The 26,183-nt window shown below is 46.6% G+C and overlaps 2 protein-coding genes across 3 annotated transcripts in view; one reads left to right on the top strand and one right to left on the bottom strand.

Annotated features, from left to right (window-relative positions):
• The window catches only part of Trc (Serine/threonine-protein kinase tricornered), a 114,099-nt gene extending 112,746 nt beyond the window's left edge, over positions 1-1,353 (bottom strand). Inside the window, exon 1 of one of the 2 annotated variants that reach the window (XM_077704911.1) lies at positions 1,197-1,353. The gene's annotated coding sequence lies outside the window, so the exon portion shown is untranslated. The remainder of the gene's footprint in view (positions 1-1,196) is intronic. The other variant, XM_077704912.1, reaches the window with a different exon arrangement.
• Positions 1,354-2,145: 792 nt separating this feature from the next.
• On the top strand, positions 2,146-24,119 carry LOC144175873 (lysoplasmalogenase TMEM86A). The gene is made up of 3 exons (XM_077704905.1): positions 2,146-2,478; positions 10,931-11,324; positions 20,334-24,119. Exons 1-3 carry the CDS (start codon positions 2,419-2,421, stop codon positions 20,720-20,722), a joined length of 843 nt encoding a protein of 280 aa, XP_077561031.1. The 5' UTR covers positions 2,146-2,418; the 3' UTR covers positions 20,723-24,119.
• The last annotated feature ends 2,064 nt before the right edge of the window (positions 24,120-26,183 follow it).

Genomic DNA, 26,183 nt, shown 5'->3' with positions numbered 1-26,183 from the left:
AAAAGAAAAACGCGTCCTCTCCTGGTGCTCAAACCCTGAACTGCCGCCTACCTTGGGCAGTCGTCCTAACAAATTAACCTAACCTGGAAGGCTCGACAGCTAATAATTACTGTTCTTCAGCCGCAGAAACATGAGAAGCCAAGCTGTACTGCCTGCACTCGGACCGGCCGAGGCAAGACGCCGCTGTCCTTACGGAACACACGACAAAGCAGCACCCATCGACGCTTCGTTGCACTCGGAGGTAGCCGAAACGCAATGACCCGCATCAGTTGCCGGGATAAACCCCCGGGTTTCCGAAAGTAAAACAAAACCAACAGTTACGCCGGAGCAAGGACTCTGTTTCGTGTTTCGTTTCTGCGCGCCTAGCAACTGCCAAATAAGCGGCATTAGTTTCTCGGGTCTCTCATCGCCCTAGTCCGAGCGCTGCCTTGACAGCGCGTGCCTCGTAACAAGGAAACCACCAGCCGAAAGCTATCTTACGGCACCGTCGTCTTTAATTTGTTTCTTCCTTCATTGGGCGCCGCGTTTTATCGACTAATTATTCCCCGGGGCGCCCGCGTGCAGCGGACGACAGGAAAAAGTGTCACCGTCCGCCTGAAACACGCCTCTCTTCCTTTCTGAAAGAGACGGCGAAAGCTTGCATCCGTGCAAGAAACGCACGCGCTACCCAGCCGACTGCTTTCGGTACTTTGTATTTTGCTTAACAGCGCGCGGCGCGGATGCCAATACAAAGGAAGATCTTTTTGGGCAGTATTCCCAGTGCGCGACCTCGAGGTACGAAGAGGAAATGCGAATCGCTCGGCAGATGGTTGCTTGCCTTCAACTTTCACACCTTGCTCCTTGTGCGTGGACGGCAACCGATACGTCCACGCCGCCCAGCGCTGACTGGCCTGGTTGACGGCGCCGTATTCCTATAGGCGATCCCCGGCCGTGACCGTCCAACGAAGCTCGACGGACTTGTAATAAACTTGTACTGCCAAGACTGGCCGTTCAGTCAAGCAAGAACGGTGCACCCGCTCTTCTTGGTATCAATATCTACAAGCCGGCAGGGTGTTCACATCCTCGCGTCCAACGGATGGTAAAGTGCGGGCGAAAAACATAAAAAATTGTATGTGTCCATAGTGCCGTCACCTGTTCTGCCCGCGGTGCGGTCGGTAAGGGCGAACGTTTTAGGGGTGGAGGAGCGCTGCACTCACCGTTGCCGCTGTTGTGTATCCGATATGGGCCGGGCACAGGTTTAGGAGATTCCACCGACACCAGACATTTCGGACGGGATGTCGGGCACTTTGAAAGCTGACAAGGCACCACACAAACCAAGCGTTCACCGAGTCGGGCCCCCAGCGGGCGCTGCTCAGCCGACGACGTTGTGCGGTCCGTCCGCAACTTTCTCAGTGACCATCCGTAACAAAGTAGTTCCGCAAAGCGATCTCTTCAACAGTGAGTAGCAAGTTATGAGCTAGATACAGGCGATTAATTAACCCTACGCTACTCGTTGTATCATGTTCGTGTTACTTCAGTTCTAACGTAGAACAGCAGCATGCTTGTGGACAAAGCGAGTTTACAAGCTTTTTAGTTGTATCCTTCCGCTAAAAAAAAATGACTGGATTGGATTGGCGCGGCTTGCTGGTGTGAGCTTAAAAACAAGCCAGCGAGGCTGCATTGTTTTGGTTTATTGTTCTGGTTTCGTTTGGTTTCGACATGGGTTTTAAGTAGGGATAAAAGCGCGCTCTAAGAAGGCGTAACAGAGAATGCGTCAAGAACATTAGTCAAGCAATAAATTGGATGCTTGCCCGCGTAGTTAAACACGTTCATTTATAGCGTAGAGCAGGATGGTGACTACACGGTTGTTCCAGAATTTTTGGCGTTTTATATCAGTATCTATAAACATTGGCAGGTGCACCACGATTCTTATAATGTTCCTAAAAATACCCTCAGAGCCAGTTCGAGTTCTTTATTCGCAGAACAGTACGAACGCCACGAATGTCGCCACCAATGCAATCCCTTTTTCGTCACGAACAGTCCGAAGCGGTCCGAAGAGTGGAGACGTGCTGCCATCTCTTGTACAAAGCAGGAGCTCGCCGCCCAGCACACCTAGCGACCTTGGCGAGCAACAGTGGCAACAGCAATCGGCGCGGTTATCTGGCGGATCAGCGTTGATCAGCTGGTGCTGCTGCCGTAGAATTCCCATCTGCTAGTGAAACCTGGCGGCGGCAGGCAGCGATCTCGCAGCTGGAGCCGAGCCAAGCTGGCGGGACCGTCCGTCATCCGCCGTCGTCGCTCCCTAGAACAGATGATGCCTGGCGCGCGGCCGCACGCGTTGCTACTGCTGCTACTGAAGTCGTGATCGTCGCCTCCGAAGGAGCCTCCGCGTCGACTCTGCTTTCTCGTTCTGCTGCGACGAAAATCGACGGCCGAATCATGTCGGCCGACGTCTTGGACGAGGAGCTCGCCTATTACTGGACGAGCCCCAAAGTTGTGGTAAGACGGCCGTATTTGAGATGCTGATGCGGTTGTTGCTTTCTTTTTTTCTTTCATCGTGAAGTGACGCTGGTTTGCGCGCATTGGTGACAGCTTTTTCTCAGCGCGGACCGCTAATGATACGGTCGCCTCGCGAGATCCGTTCGCAGTGTGCGTAATTCACCCCCGCGGCGTTTTCGTTGTTGTCGGGGCGAATGGAAACAGAAGTTATATACGGCCGCGCGCGATCTTCGGAGTCGCTGCGCAGCGAGCGGCCCTCGTGGGTCATGGGTGCGCGGATTGGGAGAGTGCGGCAAAAAATGGTGCAATGGCCTGCTCCCCCCCTTCCCCCCTCAACCGCCCCCCTTTTGGGTTTACTTAACCCGTCTCTTTGTCTGGCATCTTTTGCAACATCTGCCCCCTCCGTGCCGATCTTTCTGTTCTTGTGTGACTCTTCGTCGCTAGTAGCAGCGCGCTTGCTGTGTGTTGGTTTCACTTTTGTGGCTGGCGTGCTTTGGTTTTGATTTTGGCGCAGCCGTCAATTCCGCGTCCTGCAGCGAGCAGTATTGCTGGCAGCGATACGCTTGATTGGTCTGGTCTCCAGGCGATCAGCTTGGCACGCGACGGGAGAATAAAGTGTTCGAATGATAGGGCAGCTGGAATTGAAATAAAACCTGCGAAATCGGAATCAAACATATATGTCGCTTGTTGTAGGTTAGTGATCGGTGCTTGTTTAGGTTCGATTTCCGTTGTCGCAGCCGTGGTTACAACTCTGGTGTGCGAGTCTTTGTTCTCGCTTTCCTTAAAGGCAGAGGCGTGCGTCATCGTGAAGACATATAATGACGAGACTTTTTCTCGGAAACTGCGTATATTTCCCCAGAGGCGGTCTTCTGCGCCCGCTTCCATTATTGTTCGGCTGGCGTTTGTGCAACTTAGCGCGGCGCTCCAAAGTTCGCAACCGCCGCGTCACGTGCGTAATTGTTGCGCGGTTGCCTGCGGTGACAGCTACACCAGCTACACTGATTGTCGCGCCTTCGCGAGTCAGGAGAATTGAGTTGATCACGTGACTCGCGCGGCCCGCGGCGCTGGAACTTTGCGACTGTGTGCGACGAAATTTCAGATTTCGAAATATGATCTGGCGTTCGTCGTGAGCGCAGCGTATAGTTGCATGCGTGCGTATATGCGTGGTCGATGCGCCTGCGGAAGTCGAGATATACTGTTACGACACGCGTACATTTTCCGCTGTAGCTTGATCCCAGGCGCGCTCGACGTCTAGCGCGCAATTGAGTCACGCGACGCGAGAGTCTGTCTGCGCGTCTGAGCTGCGCGCGGAACTCCGTGAGCAAGAACTTATATGCTTTGCCAAAAACTATGCAGCAAATCAGAATGGAAAATTTTTGAAATATATGTGAAAGGTAGACCGAAAGAAGAGAAAAACATATGTCCCCGAGGTGCAACCCGAAACCATGCACGGTACTATACCAAAGCGCAGGAAACAATTACCGTACCATATAAATACCCATGAAAGTGGAGGGGAGCACAGTCTCCGTGGGAGCGTAGTTGGTATCGCACTATTCCTGTATTCCGGAGGTAGTGTATTTGGGTCCCACTTGGAGAGCCTGTTTTTCTCCACAGAAATTTATTTCTATCTTTCAAATATTTCAAAAACTATATCTGTTTGAAGAAGAATAAATGACTATCCACCTTTTTCCCTTCGCCTAATATGGCATTCTTGACTGCTGGCCCCTTTTTTCTGTATGTGTGTGTGTATATATATACAATTAAAACCCAATCTGGTGAAGTCACCTGGAACCGCGAATTATTTCTTTAAAGCAAGAACTTCGTAAAATCGGGACTGTAATTTTACAACCACTTTATTTTATGAATTCGATGTCTAAATGGAGGTGCATCCTAGCAGCTACCGTGACACTGTAACTGCGGTGCCCGTAACGCTCACCTGCCAATAATTTAGCAGTGCGCTTAAAGTCCGCGGTGAGAATAAGCCAGTCGTCACACCCCAGGAGATGCGCGAAACAGAGCGCTTTCTGTTGTTACTTCTCCGCTGAGCAGAACATTCTTGGCTCTCATATCCTTGAACCACGCAAACAGGGCCTCATCCAACTTCTCGTGTGGGGTGATCTTGAGGTTATTTTTCATCGGTGCAATTTTAAACGAAATGGCATGGATCATGGCGCCCTTTTGTTTCAAGATTGTAAAAAGCGTGCTGGCTGGGACGTTGCACTCTGCTGCCACGGGACTGCCGAGTTTATCTCGTGGAGCTCCGTAAAAATTAGATGCCTCATTTTTTTTTTCTGACATGGTGCAATTGTTTTCGTAGCATCCTGACAAGATGCATTCGAAATTGGCCGTTTTAAATGTGTCTTTCTCGAAAAACTTCGTGAATGGGAATGTCGCTGAATCTTTTTCGTTAGTTCGAGGTTTCTTTTTCAGAAGAAAAAGATGAGTGCGCAATTAATGCATCACAGAAAATGGCATTGGTTAGATGTCCCTCATGGCTACCCACAAGTGTATCATTGACATGTTAATGATTGGGACAGTACTTATCGAGTTAGATAATTAATTACAATGATGATTGATTGATTGTAGGGTTTAGCGCGCCGACGCAACGCACGCGATGAGGCGTGCCATAGTGGAGGGCTCCGGATTAATTTTGACCACCTGGGGATCTTTAACGTGCGCCGAAATCTCGTACACACGGGCGTTTTTCCTTTTTGCCTCCATCAGAAAAGCGGCCGCTGTGGCCAGGAATCGAACCCGCGACCTCGTGCTCAGCAGCGCAACGCCTTAGCCACTGAGCCACCGCGGCGAGTAATTATAATTACAATGAGCTAGTTAAATATCTTTAACGCAAAAACTGCTGGCAGCTGCTCCCCTGTACTGGAGACATTATACACTAGTAGGACTTGATTGCTGGCTACTTGGTTCATGACGTACGAAGGAATAAGTTCGTGCAAAATATGAAGACGAAGATAGAGAGGACACGACAATTAGAAGTTGCGCTCGTCTTGTCCTCTCTATCTTTGTCTGCGTATTTTACGCATGCTTATTCCTTCGTATGCACTAGGTTTTCTTTGAGTAACGATATTGCTGTTTTTTTTTAATCTTGGTGCGTGATAGTTGGGACACCGTGTATATGTGCAACTGTGTGTGCGTGCATCTGGGTATATTATATTTTGCTTTTGCAGCAATTCATATGAAGCAAAAGATGTATGCTCCTATCCATATGCTGCCATCAAGTTTCATTTGCATCATATTTGCGCTATGCTTGGGGACACCTGACAAAAGGCATTGTTATGAATCAGCCAGCGCCACCGTACTTTCCTGCATCACTCCTCGGCTGTGCGGCGAAGCCACTGCATGCGCATTTCAGCCATCAGGCGCCACCATGTCGGTGACAAGTTTCGACAAGCCGAGTCAGACGCTTCGCTTTCAGCGCATTTCAAAACTTCGGCGGCTGCCGGCAAGGCTCGTCTCAATGCTCTTCAAGGACACACATGCCCCGCGATCGCACCGAAGTCCTCCTCTCTCCCCTCTCCCGCACTCAACGTGCGCCGAGGCTATGAACTGCTCACGAACTGTGGAAAGAGCGTTGTGTGTGTCTGTGACGTTTGTGGCGTGTTGCCGCTTGTTGGTGTTTTGACCGTTACCGCTTTTCGGTATAAATAGACCCCCGCAAGCGCTGTAAACCATTCCTGTTAGAGCAGCGATTCGATGCTGTCACTCTGCTCGAGTCCTGCATTGTAACCTCGCCCGTCGGGGCATTGTTCTTTGGCTTCGGCTCACCTCTCGCTATGAAGTAAACAGTTACGTTAGCCTACTGCTTCTGGACTTCTTCACGGCTGCAATAGCAGCTGGCCGCTCGCATCATACACGCTACCACTCGTATGTCGGAGGCCACGGAGCTCGGATCGGGTGCCCCCACTCGGTCGCAACAGCACAGACACAACGTCAGCACCATTGTCAGCATGCAATAGCACTTGGTTTAGCGTGCGCTTTGGTAGGCAAGGAAACAGCTGCGCATTCGAAGAGCTCATGCAGTTGTCTGCGAGAGCAAGCTGGCCTAGCCTGCACATTGTCGATCACGTCTAGTGCCTTTGCATGGTTGTCTGTGTTTCTGCTTTCAAAATATTAAAAAAAAAAAAGTGCAGTCTACGGTGTTTCTCTGTCCTTGTCCATTGCACTCTCTTTAATTTGTTGAAGCCATGAAGCCACTCGCCCAACAAAGCATTCTGTTAAGCTTTTGCTTTGCATGCATGGGCCATCGGGTCACCACGTTTAGAGCAACGTGAATCTCTGATTCTCTATGCGAAGCAGATGCATTTCAAAACTCCAGATAGTTTTCTTGCATGTTTCGTGAAGCTACTTTCAACTTGACTACTAATTGTAGCTGGCATATGTTAAGAAAACAATGGCATCTTTAGTCACCCAGATGACTCTGGGGTGTCACATCTTTGTGATGACCAGTTAAACGCTTTATTTATTTTCCTTTCTTTTTTTCCTTCTTTCTTTCTTCCTTTCTTTCTTTTTTTTATTTTCTGAATGCTGCTTGGGTTTTTTTGGGAGGAATCTAGTCCTGCAAAACCATGGTAACTCACTTTCAAAAACATATATCTTAAAAAAAAAACATCAACACTGTGTTACTTTAAAGAACTCCCTTTGATGGCTGGCTTAACTGTATTCAGACCTCAAAGGATGCATATACAGATATCTGCAGTTATATGTATGTGGGTGCATGCAAATATGCTGGAAAAACTACTCCTAAACACTGCAAGTAAAGGAAAAGCCAGCATCGTTACTAGATCCCTAGAAGTTTGTGGCTCGAAAAAAAAAAAATAGACAGGTAGAAGAATGAGTGTATTTCTTGCCCCTGCAAGCCTCATTAAATATTTGTGATAATTTTAAATTGCTTTTTCTTTTTGTCATTCTGCTTCAACCATCTTGGGCACATTTCATATCATTTTCTCAGATATGATGACAATCAAATTTGTCATGTGACAAGGTGATATATGTCATATTATAAATTTCATAATGTACAACCATATCATTTTCATTGCTCTTTAATTGTAATCAGTAATAGTTTTTTTTAATGGTGACAGCCATCGTACTTCAATCAGAAAACACATCCGAAAGAGTAATTTAACCAAAAATATTACACGCTGCTTATTTATTTCTCACTGCATCAAAAGCATTGTAGCGAGCGAAATGAAATATTGTTTAGGGCTTGTGTATATACACTGGAAACAAATAGGTGCCCAGAAACGTTATTGTTCCATGTGCGTGGCCAATGCGTAAGAAACCTTCGCATCTGCAAAAACGGAAATAGTCAAGGTTTGCCGTTGCCTCACGCGTGGCCAGTTATATTACCACGGGTCTAGGAAAGTCGGCTAAGTGTGAATGCCAAGATGAAGCATCTTGAAAAAAACCCCTCGCCAGCTGCTTGCCGTTCGCAAGTGTCGAAAGTCGTGCTCTGAACAAAGGCACACACAAGTGGAGCCTGACAGGGAGATGGCGAAAGCTGGCGTTTTTGCTGCTGTGCCTGGCTTGTTTGAGCAACAGGAAGCTGGTGATAATGCGTCACGAGTGCTTTTCCACCTAACTACAGAGGTTCAAAACGGTGTCACGAGTGCTCTTCCACTTCACTGTACACAGGCCTGGCATGTTACAAACCTTTGGAAGCAGCAGTTGCAAAGAAAGTTGATGCTCCGAAAAGTCTTCGAATAAACAATCCTGTTTTTTTTTTTCTATAATAGAGAACAACAATAATAATAATATGATATATATCCCCCATGAAAATGTAAAGAGTATTTCTAGTAAGAATCATAAATTCCAGCTTCATTTCTGACTAGATTTATAGACTCTAGGTAGAATCGACAGCTTCTAACTAGAAAAATTCTTAGTCTAGTTGCAGGTTTTTTTTTCTTCCAACTGGTCTGATGAATGCTAGCTGGAAGTAATAGCTGCCAGCCGAAACAAAATTTCAATCCAGCTAGAAAAAAATATTATTTTCACCTGGGATAACATAACATAATATTATGTAATAATAAAATGTCTAGTAACAGTGGATGAGTGACAGTATCAGCAGCTGTTTATGGAGGACTGTTGTTTGTTTTACTCCCAAGAGTGGTTGTCATTACATAGTCGGGAAAAGGAGTATTTATGGGCCTAGGTCATGTTTGATCCCTTTTCCAGTTGGGCAATGCTGGACAATGCTTTGCAGAGATTTTTTGTTTCTTATTGTCGAAAGATGTGTATGTTTTATAAAGCATGTGTGAATTTTCAAAAAATTTTCTATTTTATGTTGATGTTCCTGCTTTGTATTTGTATAGCCAATCACTGAGATTTAATTTAAAATTTGCGTTGCATCTGTTACATGTTGCAGTAAATGTATTTACGTGAGAAGCTTGTTAGATATTTTTTTAACCCTATTATTTCTGCAAAATGTGGCAGAGCTGTAATTGTTAGTGCTGTGCAAATATTCGAAATTTTTGATAATTTACCAGTTCTTGTTGAGTTCAGTAGCAAATGCAGGTAGGGAAGGGAAGGGTGGGAGGCATGCTACGACACTAGACTCTAGGCTCAGTACAGTCAACCGTACCTCATTTAAAACCCAGTAAGAAACTAAACAGGGGGTAAAACATGCAAAGAAATAGTGGAATACAAAAAATAATTAGATCCTTGTTCACCGTTTTAGTTTAGCAGTGCTACCTCCGCATGCGATCTTTCATGTGTCTTGTAAGAATTAAATAACCAAGCCAGCTGATTGCTGTCCTAAGCAGTTTTTGGGGCAGAAATGAATAAAGCAGGGATTGTTCCAGCAAAATACTCCAGGGTATCAGTCAAGAGAGTAACATAGAGAGTAATGTAGTCAATGAAGTTATTATGACATTGCACCAGCTCTTCACATATGAACTATACCAAGCATCCCCTTTTGACTTTTAAAAATCTGGCAGCTGATAAAAGTTGGCCCTCAACTTATTTGGTGGATGTTCAGCTTCACCACCACCACCTGTTTCTTTTTCTGTCATGCAGATGTCAATTGCTGCTCTTATCTCGTCCCAACCTTGTCATCATTACCATCATATCGAAGTCCACTGCAAGAGCAAGGCTTCTCAAATAGATTCCCAACTTCTTCCCAAAAGTATGATTGCCCAGTCTTGGTGAGGTTGTGGCGCAGTGCTGTTTGTGTCCCAGGGAGCGTTTGTAGTAAAGTTGCACCAATCTAATGTAATCTTCCAGGTATCCTGGTTGATGTCTTCTTCCATACCAGGTAGCACTCCGAACCTGCCTGAGCACACTCTTTCGCCTTGCTCTAGAGCATGGTTTCTCAAAGTGGGTTCCGCGGAACCTAGGGGTTCCGCAGGCCCCTCCTTAGGGTTCCGCGAGCCACTGATAAATTTTCCCTGGTTCCGCAGTCGCAAAGTCTTATATGGTAAACTTGAGGTGCAATCGATCTAAGGAACATCCATTACTCACGCCCGAGTGTCAGTAAGCACATCTCGGCGCATAACAGAAACGCGCGAGCTGCGCAATAAATGTCGCCAGCAGCTTGTAGCCAGCCAGACTCCGAAAACGGGCCACGTGGTTAAACTATTGCACTTGAATCTCGGCCTTATATTACCCCCATGCGCATTTCTTCTCCTGTTTGGAGATAGGTGCCGCTAGCGTACGCATTCGCGTAAAGTCGGCGGGAAAAAAAACGATACCCTTGCTTGCTTTTGAATTTATTGCACGTTAATGTAGCATGAACGGAATGAAAACTTACTGGACTAGGGGGGGGGGGTCCTTGGCACTTAACGGGACTTAGCAGGGTTCCCTGGGACCAACATGCTTGAGAACCCCTGCTCTAGAGACATCTCTCTGCTGTTGTACAGTGGCTGACTGTTTTTTCGGACTCCAAAAATTCAGACTTGCTGCGTGTTCCGAACTTCCCGAGGAACCGCGAGTTGTCCCATAGGAGTAATGGCTCATGGATTTTTCGAACTGCTCTTTTATTCGGACTGTTCTTCATTCCCCTCCAGGTCCCAAAAATCGGTCGGCTACTGTATTAATGTTACTTGACTGATGGTAGGGTTTAACGCGCCAACGCAACGGAGGCAATGAGGCGCGCTGTAGTGGAGGGCTTCGGGTTGATTTTGACCACCTGGGGACCTTTAACGTGCGCCGAAATCTCGTACACACGGGCATTTTTGCTTTTCGCCTCCATCAGAAAAGCGGCCGCCGCAGCCGGGAATCGAACCCGCTACCTCATGCTCAGCAGCGCAACGCCTTGCCACGAGCCACCACGGCGGGTATATTAATGCTGCTTCCCATGTGGTCCACCCGTTATTTGTCTTTTGGATCGTATCAGCGGCTGCCTAAGGGAATTCTCTTGTGTGAGAACATAGTCTACCCCCAACCTGTGGGGCACTGCCCCCTCACCCTCATCTCTGGCCGCCCGCACGCACGCGTGCAGGTGAAGTGTGTGGGCCCCAAGCTGGTGCCCTTCCTGAAGACGGTGGCACTGTACTTTGTGGTGGCCATCTCGTGGCAGCCCTCGTGGCTGGGCTGCCTGCTCAAGTGCCTGCCCGTGGCCTTCCTCATGGTCTTCGTGGTGCTGCACGGCATCTCGCTCGGGGACGCCCGCCACTGCTACTCGCGCCGCGTCCTCTTCGGCCTGGGCCTCTCCTGCCTGGGCGATGCCCTGCTCGTCTGGCCCTGGGGCTTCCTGCCCGGCATGGCCGCCTTCGGCGCCGCCCACCTCTTCTACATCGCCGCCTTCGGCACCCGCCCCGTCAACCCCTGGGCCGGCGCCGTCTGCCTCGCCTTTGTCGCCGCCGCCGCCTCTTTCCTCCTGCCCGGCCTGCACGGTGAGCGGGGCATTCGGGAACGGCGGTACACGGGGAAAAGAAATTGCTGGGCTCTCTTGCGCACACATGGACAATGTGCTTTAAAGAGGCCATGCAGACAAAACACAAGTGTACGCAGCGCTTCCGCTGGATGACGCCACCGAACTCCTCCAGGTGCGAGCGTAAGCCGCGCCCGCACACCGCTGCGTGAGAGAGCGAGAAGAGTGCTCCCCGATAGGCCACGCGAGAGCCACCGTTGTAATGAAAATCAGTTAATTAAAAGAATTGTTTCAGTTCAGCCAATGGCTCTCAATATAGATAACACAAGTCTGGTTCATTCGAAAGATTGCCTCGTTAGAATCATACTCACACCACTTTTAATGCACACCTCGCTCAAGTAAGCTATATAATTGGGAAAAAAGGGAATGGCCATGCGACCCACTAGCTCATTTCCCGCGACAGAACCTGTGATGTCATATGTGGCAGCTCTGCGATTGGCTGAGGACGGCAAAAGCAAACGCAAGTTAGGCGCGGCTTATAAGCTTGCCAAGTGAGCTATTTGTGCTTAAATGCAATGCGTGTTCATTTTACAGCAGTAAGAATGGTGGGGTAAACAATGAAAGTTGTGAAAATACACGTAAGCATAGAAGTACTGATGCACACTGCTGTTGGTACTGGGTGCACTATGCTTTTTTTGAGCTGCACAGCAGCCCGCGTCATGAAATCACAATATTTGGTTGGAGAATGAAAATTTTAACCCAAATTTATTAATTTCTCAGTAAATACGGCATTGTTTGCTGCCGGACAAGTGCTGGTGCACTAGAAAACGCGAAATCTTTCAAATAAAACAAACTTGTATTTTGTCTGCATGACCCCTTTAATGCTTCCTTGTCCTTAAAATTGCATTGAGAAAACCTGTAGATAGTTGGAAAAAGTCAACATCCACAAAAGGTTTCTATAGAACAGGCACATGCAGTTGGCAGTGCTACAAAATCAATTACAGAACAGTGAGGAATAGAATTGAAACCTCAGTCACTGTGGCGACCTTTTGCATTACAGCATGGTCTAATGGCTTCCTTTGTGGTATTTGCTTATGAATTCCTAAATTTGTTTGCTTTGAATTTCTTTCTGATGTTCTAAGATGAGTAAAATAAAGAAAAGCTTTTAGGAACTTGACATTTCCATGCAGCTAGGTCCATTTCTGGTGCAATCTGCTGGAAGTAGTCTGTGGTGGCAATAAATGTCTTCATGTTTTCATTGTTTGATGCTTTATTTTATGGATGCCACTCCTGGTAGTGGGATACAGTCGAACTTACAAGCCTCGATTTAACAAATTTTGGGATATAATGAACTTCTGTCTCTCCGATTTCTTTCTTCCTTCCATTCCAAATACATACATTTCTTTTCCCCGTCAATCTAGTGAAGTAACGTTGTGCCACAAATTCAATTGAACGAAGGTTATAACTGTTACCACACCCTCCACGTGCAGAAAAGCAAATTTTCAGTGAGGTACCCCAACTTAAAAAGCAAAAAGGATGTTTTATTTTTCGTAAATGTGTGGAGGCTTCTCATAACAGCTAGGAATATGTTAGCAGAGCAGTTTCTTTTTTCCAGAACACCCTCAAGATATTGATGTTTGGAGTACACTGAGTACACAAAGAATACACGAAAGCATCGCCGTCTACCGTATTTACTCGCGGAATGAACCCACTTTTTTTCCAGAAAATTGGGCATGAATTCGGGGGGAGGGTTCATTGTGCGGGAAAAAATTGCAACAGATTTTTTAAAAGTTGAAACTCCACACAACAACGTTGCTAGAAGAAGCGTGTCAGAGCCTTATTATTTTCGTAAAAACACTTGGGGGATTATGTAATGGAATTTATTTTTTATTGTGAACATGCCAGTGGCCACCTACTCGCCATTGAGCTGTGCTGCTCACTGAAGTCGCTTGCGCCTTCACATTCGTAGTCGGCCCACAGCGCACCGTCTTCCGTGCCGTCAAGGCACTCCAAAACTTCTTTTCTCACACCCGGAAACTTCCCTTCTTTGGACCCACGAAATACATGACGATCCTTGTTCACCGACCAAAAGCCTTGTTTTCGTCCGTAGCATACACCCAGTTGGTCAACACTGAAGTGCCGCCCAGCCGCACGGTTTCTATGTACATCAACGCATGCTCCACCACCGTCAGTTTAAAACCGTCTGTGCAGCTCATGTACTGGCCCATCGTACAGCACGCACCAGGAGCACAAAAAAAGGTCGGAACACAGCTAAACAACACCACCACGGAGCGTCATGGCGAAGTCGCGGAACAGCAAGAGCAGGGGAGTGCGGAGTACGTTTAGTGCTTTGTTTGCACGCCGCCAAAACCAGCCGGAACGGCAAAGAGCAGGGAAAGAGTGCGGAGTACGGTTTGCGCTTTGTTAACATGCCGCAACGTTTTTATGGCGCAAGGTTTGTTTTGTGTTCAACAGGTGACGCACCACAAGGGCGCAATTTTTAAATTGTGAGCCACAGCATTCCCGCTCACGTCTTCGGGTACTGTTGAGATTTCTTTTTGTTGGAATGCGTTTTTAGCATTTCTGCGTGTACTGTGGCATGATATCAACTTACTGTGATTGTCTACAGCATCAGCAACCATGCTGAGATAAAAACATATCCCCGCTGCATTTTTTATTCAGTCACAAAAAACTAAATTCTCAAGAAGAAAGGTGGGGGGAGGGTTCATTACGCGAGTGGGTTCATTGTGCGAGTAAATACGGTATTCACTGTCCGGAAAGTCACTGAGGTGAACAAGTTGACCATCGTGTACCAACAGACAGTGAGCTGCAGTGAGGTGGGCTGGACTAAAGCGAGCTGAGATCAGTTCTTGGTGAGCATGGTGAGGCATGGAATCTCTGTTAGGGGTGCACAGCATGGTCAAAGAGCTTATAGAAGCTCGCATATCTTATCAAATAGCTCATTTATCCAAACCCCAACTTGAAACCACATTCTCAGACAACTAAAGATCAACCAGACCAACAATACGGAAGACAGGAGGTTCCCCCTACCCCCTCTAATTCACAAAAAGCTGACTCTCATCTATAAATATGCATCCTGTATACCCCATCAGCTGTGGAGAGCAGAGGGCAAAGAGTCTACAGAAATGATTTCCCACCAAATTGGTGACGGTCTATGTGGATGCGGTGGAATATAGACATGCTGCTGCATTTACAATAGCAATAACCAACGACCCCGAAAAACCTCCTCCTGAACTCTCTAACTTCCTGGAGGTGAGAAGACACCTACAACTTGGAAACTGCGGAAGAGGCAGCCCGCGCGCTTGTTCAAAGGCCAACCCTTACAACCATAATATCCGATTCTAAGAAGGCCATTCAAAGTTTTGCCGCAAGCAACCAAAATTATCCAACAGCACCCACCACAATCCCGAGTGTAACTCGTATGGACTCCGGTGCACGCTGGCCTTTTTACCTTTCTTCTTACCCCCGCACATTGAAACGATAAGCTGGCATGTAGAGAGTAAAAAGATACGAGGCATGCTTTGTTAAAACCTTCCCAAGAGTGCGTACAAAGGTCCATTGGTAGCGAGCGTTTTTCGCAGAAAATCTTGATTGAATACGCAGTTTCTGGGACCTACTGGTTGGAAAAGTCGTGTCGATATCGTTTGACTTTTTCTTTTTTTCTAGAACGAAGGATAAAACCACGAGGGCGTCGTTGAGCTCAATGCTGGGGCTCTAGATAACAAGCCATTATGTGCTGGCACTGACGAAAGCTGCGCAGACGTTGCACTGATTGTACATTAATCTGACTGATTAGGGTGTTAGGGGCCAGGGTGAGTCATAATGTGGCCTTATCTGAACTTATCATCTGCTTGCCACATGCTTTAGCACACGAAGGACGCATACCTGTCTGTGCCATTTGTGTTATCTGTAATAGCAAGGACAGCGGGATGCGGGGCCCACAGCACTTTGCCTGTGTGTGATATTGATAATCGCATCGAGTGCTTTATGCCGCCTACAGATTAAGACAAAAAGGGATCAAAAACGAATCAGAAGATTAGACAGCAATTTCTGCCTGCTCTTTTTCTTCCACGAAGGCTCATTAATCTATACCTATAAAATGAAGTGCCCGACTGACTGACTGACTGACTCATCAACGCCAGCGAAAACTGCTACATCTAGAGACTTGAAATTTAGGGAGTACATTTGCGACGTGGCGTAGAGGCTCACTAAAAGCGGACTTTTGGAAATTGTACTCCCAACCGAGGGAAAGGGGGAAATTGTGTTTTCTTTAATCCGTGATTACCTTCTTCACCCGTTCACATTTTCAAGCGCTTTTTGCTGATATATGTAGCCCTTAAGAATATCTAAAAAGTAGTTTTTGGATTTCGCCCTAACCGGCACCATCAAGGTGATTCCGCATTACGGAAAAAAATTGTGTTCCTCAAGATTCTCAAATAAATCTTTCACCGATTCATTTATCCTACTGATTTTTGCTAGCATATTTACTCGTACAAATGCAGAAAACTACTTTTAAGGATTTCGCCCTGCGACGCCGCTAAAAGGGCCAAATTGTTTTTTACAAATGACATGGCTGACGAGCCAAAAAGGCCTAACGGGTGATGTCCACGCCTAGCCAAACTGCTCTTTCAAACGGCCACAGATTTCATGGGCACATTGTGATTACGGTGTTGGGGGTCAATATTGCCAAAAATTTTTTAAATTTCTCCATGGGGAGAGTGAAAAGCGGTAAGATAGTTTTTCAGATATTAATTTTTTTATCACACATCACTTGAGATATTGGACTGGTTTTTGTTGAGATAGGTAACTTACTCAAGTATCTAAACACTTTTCTACAACATTTTTATATGACACCCACCCAATAGAGGCAAGCAGGATTTCAGGAAAATTTTGTGTTGTTACACATTCGTCAATAACCACACAGCCAGTTGAGATATCCCATTCGTTTTTGCTTGCAAATATTGCCCATCCGATTGCCCAAAAACCAATGTCGGGATTTTGTCCCAACATGCGGATAAAAAGGCAAGCGAAGTTTTTTCATTTACACCCCTCTGGACGTAGAATTCAGTAGAATTTCCCTGCGTTCGCATAGCGCTTGCCATTTGTTGGCACTCTCTGCAACCACGCGCCTCCCGTAGGAGCCCTGTCATTTATCATAAATATAAAAGAGAAGACGTACCGGTAAGAAGCGCAAAGGTTAGCGCTCGCCATCTGTTGGGACTTCCTGCAACCCCGTGCCTCGTGTAGGGAGCCCATGTTGCTTATGATAAAACTGTACCGATGAGTGTTGTTCATATCTGCTGAGATAGCACTTCCCATGAAGAAGAATACCCCTCACCCAATCGGCCTCCATCATGTGTTCCCAGCGCAATCTCCTGCCAAATTCAAGTTGTGTTTACAACCTGATACCCTTCCTCATATCATATTAAGAGTGCAAGCAAGCCAAGCTCCCCCTTCTTCCATCCACTCTTCCCACCCATGAGCTGTGGGAGAACCTTGCGACTAACAGCGATCTGGATGTCCAGACAATTGTTCCTCCAGAGCGAAGGCTGCCCGCTCATCCCATGGCTTTCTGAAATTGGGAACCACTCCCACTTCACCGGCTCAGTAAAACCTTTTTCACTCACTGACTCACTCGCTCGAGCGCGCCATCTTGGTGCAATTTGTTTAGCGAGAGTTGCAGTAAAACACGAGTGCCGGTCATTTCACATTACCGCGACGTGCCTGCTGTTGGAGCGCATGTATTGACAGCAGGCAGGAGATCCTGAGTGTGTACCACTTCACGATGAACTAGCCAAATATGACAACTAACAAATAAATGAACACGTGTTATACCCATTAGTTTCATTAATATAATGGCCCACCCGTGCACCTCTGGGGACTACCGCTAGTTAATTATATATACTTCATCGTATACTCTTGTTCATCATATACCAAATAGCACAGATGCCAATTTTTTTTACCTTTCTTCAAAAGAAGCCTGAAGTTGAACGGCTACTCAGCTGCACCACACAACTGGTGGGGGTAGTCTCTTCTGGCCACCATGTTTCACTACTACATGATGCTGTTACACCTTGACATGCATTGCCTGTCAGCACTGTACTAGCTGCTGCCTGTTCAACATTGTTAACCCTTCGGGGTCTGTTGTTGGGCCCTGCCTGAAAACGCAACCCGGCCGTAGTGGTCCACTGTCGAGGTACGCCACACTCGGGTGTTCAAGGTTAAATTTTGCAGTTTTTCTCACTTCGATGTGCCCACATTCTTTGTGCACATGATGCGCCATCTCTTGAGGGATTAGTGAACTTTTTTGAAGTTTTCCTCTTTTTGCACTAGGGTGCAGCAGAATGTTGAGCACATGCAAGCTTTCTGAATTCCGGAGCGTTCCCACGTGGGCGTGTTTGCTGAGAAGCACGGCCACTTCCTCATCGCGTGCGTGTTTTACAATGGTGCACTTGCGAAAGGGCTGGTGACTTCAGTGAGGAGGAGAATTATGTGCCTTCATCAGATAGTGATGGCAGTGATTTGACAGAAGCGAGTGGCGAAGACCACGACGGCAGTGGAGATGGCACCTTGGTTGACACACGAGGCAGCAGTGCGTGGCCACGTACTGCAGACTGGAAGGTGTATGTGAATAATTTGCCTCATTTCGCTAATTTCCAGGCTTCCGTTGTCAATCATTTTATGTGGAGGCGCACACAGCTGCAGAATCATGGCGAGAAAGAGCAGGGAAATTCGCAGTGCTGCCGCAACCTCATCCAACAGCTGGTGGGTGATCTGAGGGCTCGAGCCAGAAAGTGGGGCCCATCCGCACGCATGGAGTGCAAGTAAAGGCTAGATGGGACCAGCCATTTCATCTACAAGCTCCGAGGCCAAAGCAGCTAGGACTGTGTTGTTTGTAGCGGTAGAAAAACAAAAAGAGGCAGGAGGAAAACTTTTTCTGCAAAACCTGTAGTAACAACCCTGGTCTGCACCCAGCAGAATGCTTCGAGTTGTTTCACACTTGGCTCAAATGCAAAAAAAATATATATATATCCTGCGAGTTTTTCCTGCACAGTTTGTGTGTTTCATTGCAGCGCTAGAAACTGGCAAAATAGCTCCAGACCACAACGGCCATAACGTTGTTAAAAGTTTCGGACTGCAAAAGGTGAATTTACTATTTGATCCCCTGCACTGGGCACTTTGAGCAGCCCAAGAGTGAGGGGCGGCACTCTCTATATTAAGGTGCGCTCTACACTGGCGATGTGTTTATAGATGGACAGTTAGAAACCATGAATCAAGATCCAGCTGATGGGCTTTCTGTCTGTCTGCCAGGCAGGAGGCTTCGGGACCTTCCTGGGCATCATGGAAGGCTTAGTGGGCTGAGAATGCCCTACTGTGCTTCTGTTAATACCATATGGTATTTTCAAAACTTTCGCACTCAACTGACGGGCCTCCTAGAGGGGCCGCACCGAAGCACCCTTCCTGGAGAGACCTCAAACAACATGGCGAAAATTCTTAGTCCTACATTCAACTGATGAAAAATTCCCACCTGTTAAAAACACTCGGAATCATAAAGCTCTTGGCCCTTGCTGCAGATGTCAGAGTGAAGCAAGCACAGCTACGCTCCCTGTCGAAATACCATTCGGCATAGGAGTGTACAAGAAAGACACCGGATGACACACGTCTTTTTTTTCTATCAAACTATCAAAAATGAGCTAGCTAAACGGTACAAATACTTGGCTATGTTGCTGAATGAAAGAAAGCGCTACTGAGATAGCCATGAAGAACTTCTGAAAAGGAAAGAGACGGGAAACTCATTAAACATAGTGCACTGTCAATTTACAGGTGGTGAAAGTGAGGAAGTCATTTATATGGGCAGCAAGGATGGAAAAAAAAGGCCAATTAACTCTTTCGTTACGGCGGAAAAACGGACGATTTTCAGTGCTTACACAAAACTATTTTTTTCTCTCGACCTAGTGGACACATTTAGCATTGCTATGCATGTAATTGTAGCTTATAGATTGCTCTTACGAACACATACCAGCAGTTTCGTGAAAGGTACGATTACTTACAGTTTATTAGTCAAATAATCGGAAAACATGCGCAAAAAAGTATTCGTGCAACGTATATAAGCGATTGTAAATGAGCCTAAAAATTATTTTAGGAATTCTAAGATATACAAATTCTTCCTACATTCCTTGGCTATGATTCAATATATATATCAACGCTGTACACCAAGGTTTGTATTTTTGTGGGCCCGTCAACCTAGCGGAACTGACGGCTGTGCTACTCCTCGAAGCCACTCGAGTGTAAGTCGGTCATGCATCCAAGCACATTTTTTTGTGTTCTGACACAAAATCCTTTTCACTTTAGTGGTAAAAAACCAGAAAAAAAATCCAGCACTCTTGAGAAGTGTCGCGCATCGCTCCCGTAGCGATAATCTGACACGGATGCCAGGTTATCATGAAGGTGATAACGCGATATGACGCAGCGCATTTGGCAAAATATCCCTACCGTACGTTGTCCAGACCCTACACATCAATGTGTAAAGCCGCAGTTGTCAGATAGAAAGCCTGTTTTGTTTATAAATACAGCCCAAATACAGTGGACGCCGTTTTCACACAACTCGCTTTTACCGCGGGTTCAGATTTCACTCTTGGCGCGGTCTCTGCACGCCAAATATCAACAAAACATAATAAAATCAAAAAAATGAGTTGTCAATAAATACGCCAGATGGCGATAGTTGTCCACCAGGCGCCGTTTTTAGCTTTCGCGGAACGTTTGAAATCATCAGACACCGGCATCCGATGGCCTATGGCGTTGTACTGAAAGAGTTAAGGTCTAGAAAGCAGGCAAACCAAGAATCAATAAAGGAAATTTTGACGGTAACACTGAGATTTTTCTGGCACTCTGAAAGCAAAGTGTCTCTCGATAACTCCCCAAGTTAACTGAGACTCCTTGCACAAATGATGCGACTGTCATCTGCGTCGTTTGCTTAGCTGCTGCACTTGTGGACGCCCCACGATTGCAGGCATCTACCTGTGGGCGGTGCCACTGTACGGCTTGGTGCTGATGGCGATGGTGTGGCGCGGGGTGTCGCGCGTGCGCTTCTTCGACGAGCTGTGGACGTGGACCAAGCTGTGCTCCTGCTTTGGGGGCATCCTGTTTGCCGCCTCGGACACGCTCATCGCCTTCAACCTCTTCTACCTGAGCACGCCCCCCTCCTACATCCAGCACCTCATCATGCTCTCCTACTACGCCGCCCAGCTGGGCATCGCCCTCTCCGTGGTCGACTGCCGCACCATGGCCGCCATCAGTGCGGCCAACGAGCAGAAGGCCCCCTGCCGCAACGGCAACTCTTCCTCCCCCACGCAGCCATCGGCCACGGCCAACGCTTCCTCCAAGAAGCGGCTAGAGTAGGCATGTCTAGAGGTGTGGGAAGGACTTGCGCGGCGCTGGGCGCTGTGAGCACACTGCTACCTCCCTGGTGAACTAGCTGTACCCCTGCGGTGACTTTTAAACTGTGCTCAGTACCGTGTAATATCTAGTTGGTGGCTGCTAGCTCCGAGGTGAAACTGACGGAGGGACATGGCAAAGGTATGCGCTCCAGCTCGGCGTGCGGCGGGGTGTTGTCTTTCATTGTCAGATGTGGTGCTGCTGCTGTTGAGCTGGGAGTTTGGCGTGATGGACTTCTGGTGGTGTGTCCATCGCAGTAGCTGCAAGAGGAGGCTGGAGTGCTGCGACCTTAACGAATCATCATGCTCAAAATGTACTCTCGGTGCTCCGTCTACAGTGCAGCAACAAAAGTTACCCGGTGTTGTTTGCTAGGCGTCATGGCCTTGTTGATGGTCAACCTGCTCCACCGCGAATCGGCTGTTGCAAAATGTAGGTTTTTTTGTCTCTTTGAACAAAAATTCCCTGCGTGGTCTTTTGTGCTCGCAGTTGCGTGCGGTTCTGATGAGTGAAATCTGATGTTAGGCAGATTATGGAAATTTGTTGTCTTGTTGTCAACCGATCGATGGGGCCAAGTGTTGCACTATCTGAAGTGTTGCGCGGCGTACTTGCCTTGCAGCTCGTACTTTAGTTAGTAGTTTGGTGCAGATGGGTAGGCGGCCATTTTTGTACCCTGCACATCTGCTGCCGGTGTTGTTTTCGTGGCTGGTAGCGTTCCAATTGTAGTTGTGTGCGGTGGGCAGCCTGCCACCAAGTTCAACGACTCTAGACGACATTCTCAATGTTTCCTACTCGACCTGCCAATGTTTTTTTGACAGTATTATTGGCGAGAGGGCGAGTATACGGTGCTGGCCACGCGACGTTTTTACAATCCGAAGGTTTTAGCTCGTAGTCGTGCACAGGTATGAAAAAAAACTGGAGGCCGCTAAAGCCCTGGTGGGTTTTAAATGAACGCTAATTACTGTCTTCATTTTGCTCCACATTTTTTTAAGCCCCATTGCCAAAACAGCTATTGTGATGCCTAGGCTTCCATACTGCAATGTACACAGTTTTCCGTACTGCACGCTTTGTTCTTTTCTGTAGTGAAGTACGTTTGACTGCTGCTCACGTTTAGGGATGAGTGTTGTTTCGTGGGGTTAGGGCTGCATCGTTGGGGCTGTAAAAGATCACAAAATTGGAATCTGTGCTGCAAACTCGTGGTGTTACCAGTCCACCCTGTTTTTATTTCATTCATCTCGGGGAATAGCACCACCCCCAAAGTCTGGTCACTGAAATGAGTTCGTTTACGTCTGTGCAAGGTGTCCGCCATAGCACGCTTGTTAGAGGGTGACTTGAGTGTTGACGTGCAATGCACGCATGTGCAACTGATTCAGAGGTGAATCGATTTTTTTTTATTCTTTTCATATTCATGCTGTGCAGTATTTGATGTTAAACATCGCCAGTTCATCATTTACAAAGTTGTAGTTTGTACACTAGAAAAACAAATCTCACTCGTGCAAGAAATGTGCACCTTGCTGCTATGATAGTGTGTCGTGAAAGTGCAACAGTTTTCTATTGCGTGCTCTCAATGGAGAATGTTTAGAAGAGATTATTGTATACCCTGCTTGGTCAGCAGCTAGTGCAGACGTGCCACAGCTATTCTCAAGAAAAAAGAAAAAAAAAGAATTCATCAAGGCACAGGCATGCATGCACTCGATTGCCATAAAGGTTTGCATTTCTTTTTTTCCATCCACATGTATGTTCGATTAAAGCGCGAGACACATGCACGACGAGAGCACGTGATTGACATGCGACTGATTATGATGACGATCGCACAGGACCAGTTTTGGCGTTATACACTCGTCGGAGGAGGGGGCTTGTGATGTGCGACTGGCGAGCCAGATGCAATCGTACGATCGTTGCGACCGTCGTGCGGCCGCAGCCAATGAGAGTGAAAAGGTGTCGTCATAATGACGTCACCGTGAAAATTTCTTTCAAAGCCCTGAGGAGGCGCTATAGTGACAGTTGTTTGAGGGGAGCAGCGCTGGGCAGAGCGGGGCGCACTCGCGCACTCTCCATCGACTTGACCTGCTTTTGCAAAGGATGAAAGGACTCCCGCCACAAGCGCTTTTTTTTTTTTTCTCTCTCTCTCTCTCTCTCTCCGGATGTCTTGGTGGGCACAGAAAGCTCTAGCAAACACCTCAGAGCAGCAGAGAAGATAGAGATCATGCCGCACATGCCATGCATAAATAGCGACAATACAGACACCTGGTTGGTAGGCATATGTTGCCAGCGGTACCAACAGCATGGATGAGCGGAATCGACGGTGCTACATGGCCCCACACCGCTTTACTGAACACGTAAAATGCAGTGTATGACATAACAGCTAGCACTACTCATTTTTACTTCAGGTTGGTAAATGTGTACTTTTCCTGCTCGGATTTCTTTCGCACATATCTAAATTGGCCAGAGCGCACCTAAATACAGAGGCAACCACGGGACGAAAACAGAGGGCGGAGCGATGCCAATGATGCATTGCACGCGCGCATCAAAGCATGTGTCTCAAATTCACGCGTGTGGCTAGTCGTGGCACCCATATTCCCGACCAGTTGTGCATCGCATCGAATGGCTCCATCGTGTATGTGTCTCACACTTTATGCTGCATTGGACTGAAGCTGAGTTCTAACTAAATTGTATTGAAAGAGTCCATCAAAGAGTATGCCACTATTTTTTCTTTTTCAATCAGTGCCGTAATGCCATAAAGCGCAGACTAGATGGATGTAGCTAAGCGGGCTCTGTCTGATGGCCTGGCCAGCATTGGTTTCACTGTATCACAGGGGACTACTGATACACAGTCATCATGCCTGAATTTCTCCATTCCTTTTTTTTTTAATGGGGGTGTCAGTTACTTGTACTGATGTCCTTGAATTGTCCTTTTTCTTTTTGTCTAGTCGTTTGTCATAGTCTTCATTTGTACTTGTGATCATTTCTTTATACTCCCTCCCCCCCCTCCCCCCGCCTGGCCAACTGCAATGCCATATTGGGGTAAATGCTGGATTGTGTAATAAATAAATTAGTGAAGAGGGCTTTCGGAAAGGTTGTTTATGCAAGAGAAAATATGTGCCCAGTAAAAATGCATGCAGTGAAGCAAGAGTCGCAAACAGCATAGAAATTGCTAGCATCTAGATTTTTATTGTGCTGTATGTAAGATTATGTTCAGCACTTATCTATCAACATACATAAGAAAAAAATTTATTGTGGTGTTAGGGGCTCATTTAAAGTGCCGCCCCACCTTTCACTCGTGCAAATCTATGCCCATTTTAATATCAATTTAGTATGTGTGCATTTTGCAAAGTAAGCAAAATAAAACAAAATAAAGTTGCAAGGTGTTCAGACTGTCAACTTGGTGTTCTCGCAGTACTAGAAAGCATCAAAGAGGCACTGTGTACAACCGCTCCCTGTAAGCACAAGTTTACGGGAGTCCCTTTTTTTTTTTTTTTTTTTCTTCAGTGTTGGTTTTTTTTTTAATCGTGTTCTGTTTTACATTCCGTCTTTTGCACACAAAGACTAACAACGCAAAATGGTTGGCTGGTAACTTGTGCTTTACCTTGTCATTTTCCTGTAACATTGCACTCATGGCCTTATTGAACTAGCTGCCAGTGCTGTATGTGTAAGAAAGGCTTCACCTAAGATTCTAACATGTCCTTCCAATCCACATGACAGGTGGGTCGATCTATGTAAACTGCTTGCTGTGGCTTTCTTTTCTTTTCTTTTTTTTTTCTGGGGACGGTGACATTTTTCAGTTAGAAGAGTGTCCAAAGATGCGTACAACTTGACTGTCGATGCATGGATGTGTGTGCAACGGCAGTTGCAGCAACTGATACCACTACAGCTGTATTTTTGTTGCATAAGTTGTGTAAAGAGCAAAAACACTGCACCTGATCCCATCTTGCCACAAGAAGCCAGAGCACTAAGTAGCCAAAACTTGCATCGCCTCAAAGAAGGTTGCCAAGTCATAGGCAGCAACTTTTTAGACCCGGTTGATTTATTGATTGTAGGGTTTAACGCACCGATGCGATGCACGCGATGAGGCATGCCATAGTGGAGGGCTCCGGATCAATTTTGACCACCGGGGGATCTCCAAAATGCGCCGAAATCTCGTACACACGGGCGTTTTTGCTTTTCGCCTCCATCAAAAAAGCGACTCGCACTGCCGGGAACCGAACCCACATCCTTGTGCTCAGCAGCACAACGCCTTAGCCACTGAGCCACTGCTGCAGGTTTTTAGCGGCCCTCATGAGGCATATGAACTGCTGTGGCTAACAGCAACTTCACCGAGGTTGTTCTTGGTCTTTTATGGGATAAGCATATTTTTTCAAGGAAGAAAAAAAAAAAGCTATACTGCGTTTCCTTTTTTTTTTTTTTTTTCAATGCACTTTTGGCATTTAGTTATGCTAGCAGATATGTCAGTTGTTTGGGATGACTTCCGTCAGAGGAAACTTTTTATCAGCCTGTATGGTTAAGCTGAACTATCAGTTAATGGACAACAATAAAAATTCAAGGTGAAACTGAATGCAACTCCACAGTTATGTTTGTTGACAGTTGTTTCAAGAAGGTATGTTGACAACAGCATTTTCTATATATGTCTTTCCACCTTCGAGAACCTGCAGGTGATGTAGAACTAGACCTCTCTTTGAAAAGCCTCCGTTAGCAAAAGATGGGGGAACTTTTGGGCTTGCCCAAAATACAAACTGAGCACAGGGGGGATGCATTACTAGCAGGGAAAAAAATCCAGATAAAGGTGACAATATGCAGCATTTATGTGCTGCTTTGATCCTTGCAGAACTAAGAAACCTATGATATTATATTCATGACCTTGCTGATAACAAAAGGGGAAAAACATTTGCCGCGTATCTGCTCCTTTGTAGCAAATGTTGTCAGAAGACGAGTCTTCTGCCACCCCTGCCACATAAATGCCTCTCCTCTCTCTGCCCCCCACCTGTCATGCTCTTCCCTTCTCGTATTGCTCTTTCCACGATAAACACAGTGGAGATTTCTTCAGTTCAATTCAGTTTGGCCGCATTCCACTGCTCGCGTGCCACCTATTGAAACCCTTCTTTACTGTCGGACTTGGAATGCCGCCATGAGGTCTAGCGTAGGGAGCGAGCTCTTTTCATATTTTTGGTCGAAAAATTGTTTTTAACGTGTATTTTTTTTTTTTTTGCAATCACAAATATCAAGCACACATCTATTTTTACTTAAAAGAACAGCACCAGTTTAGTATTGACATTACGCCTCGATTATGTGGAATGTTTAACAATGTTGACAAGTACAAAGTATGGTATCAGATTTAGTAGTTTAAAAAGATTTTGCGTATGTATAAACTACTCGTCTAAGAAATATTTTAATTTTTTGGCTGGGTGGCTGAATCGAGGGGCAGACAGACTGA

Source organism: Haemaphysalis longicornis, unplaced genomic scaffold (assembly GCF_048455015.1).
Source record: "Haemaphysalis longicornis isolate Haplotype H1 unplaced genomic scaffold, Haemaphysalis longicornis Haplotype H1 scaffold_3, whole genome shotgun sequence".
Lineage (NCBI taxonomy): Eukaryota > Metazoa > Arthropoda > Arachnida > Ixodida > Ixodidae > Haemaphysalis > Haemaphysalis longicornis.
Note: the sequence above shows the minus strand (reverse complement) of the source record. Positions and strands in the feature narration are given on the sequence as shown.

What these genes read in the sequence shown, in the direction of transcription:
- LOC144175873 (XM_077704905.1), top strand. Translation starts at nt 2,419, where the DNA reads ATGTCGGCCGACGTCTTGGACGAGGAGCTCGCCTATTACTGGACGAGC. An exon ending in GGACGAGCCCCAAAGTTGTG is followed by an intron (nt 2,479 to 10,930) that starts GTAAGACGGCCG and finishes GCACGCGTGCAG; the next exon opens with GTGAAGTGTGTGGGCCCCAA. An exon ending in CCTCCTGCCCGGCCTGCACG is followed by an intron (nt 11,325 to 20,333) that starts GTGAGCGGGGCA and finishes CCACGATTGCAG; the next exon opens with GCATCTACCTGTGGGCGGTG.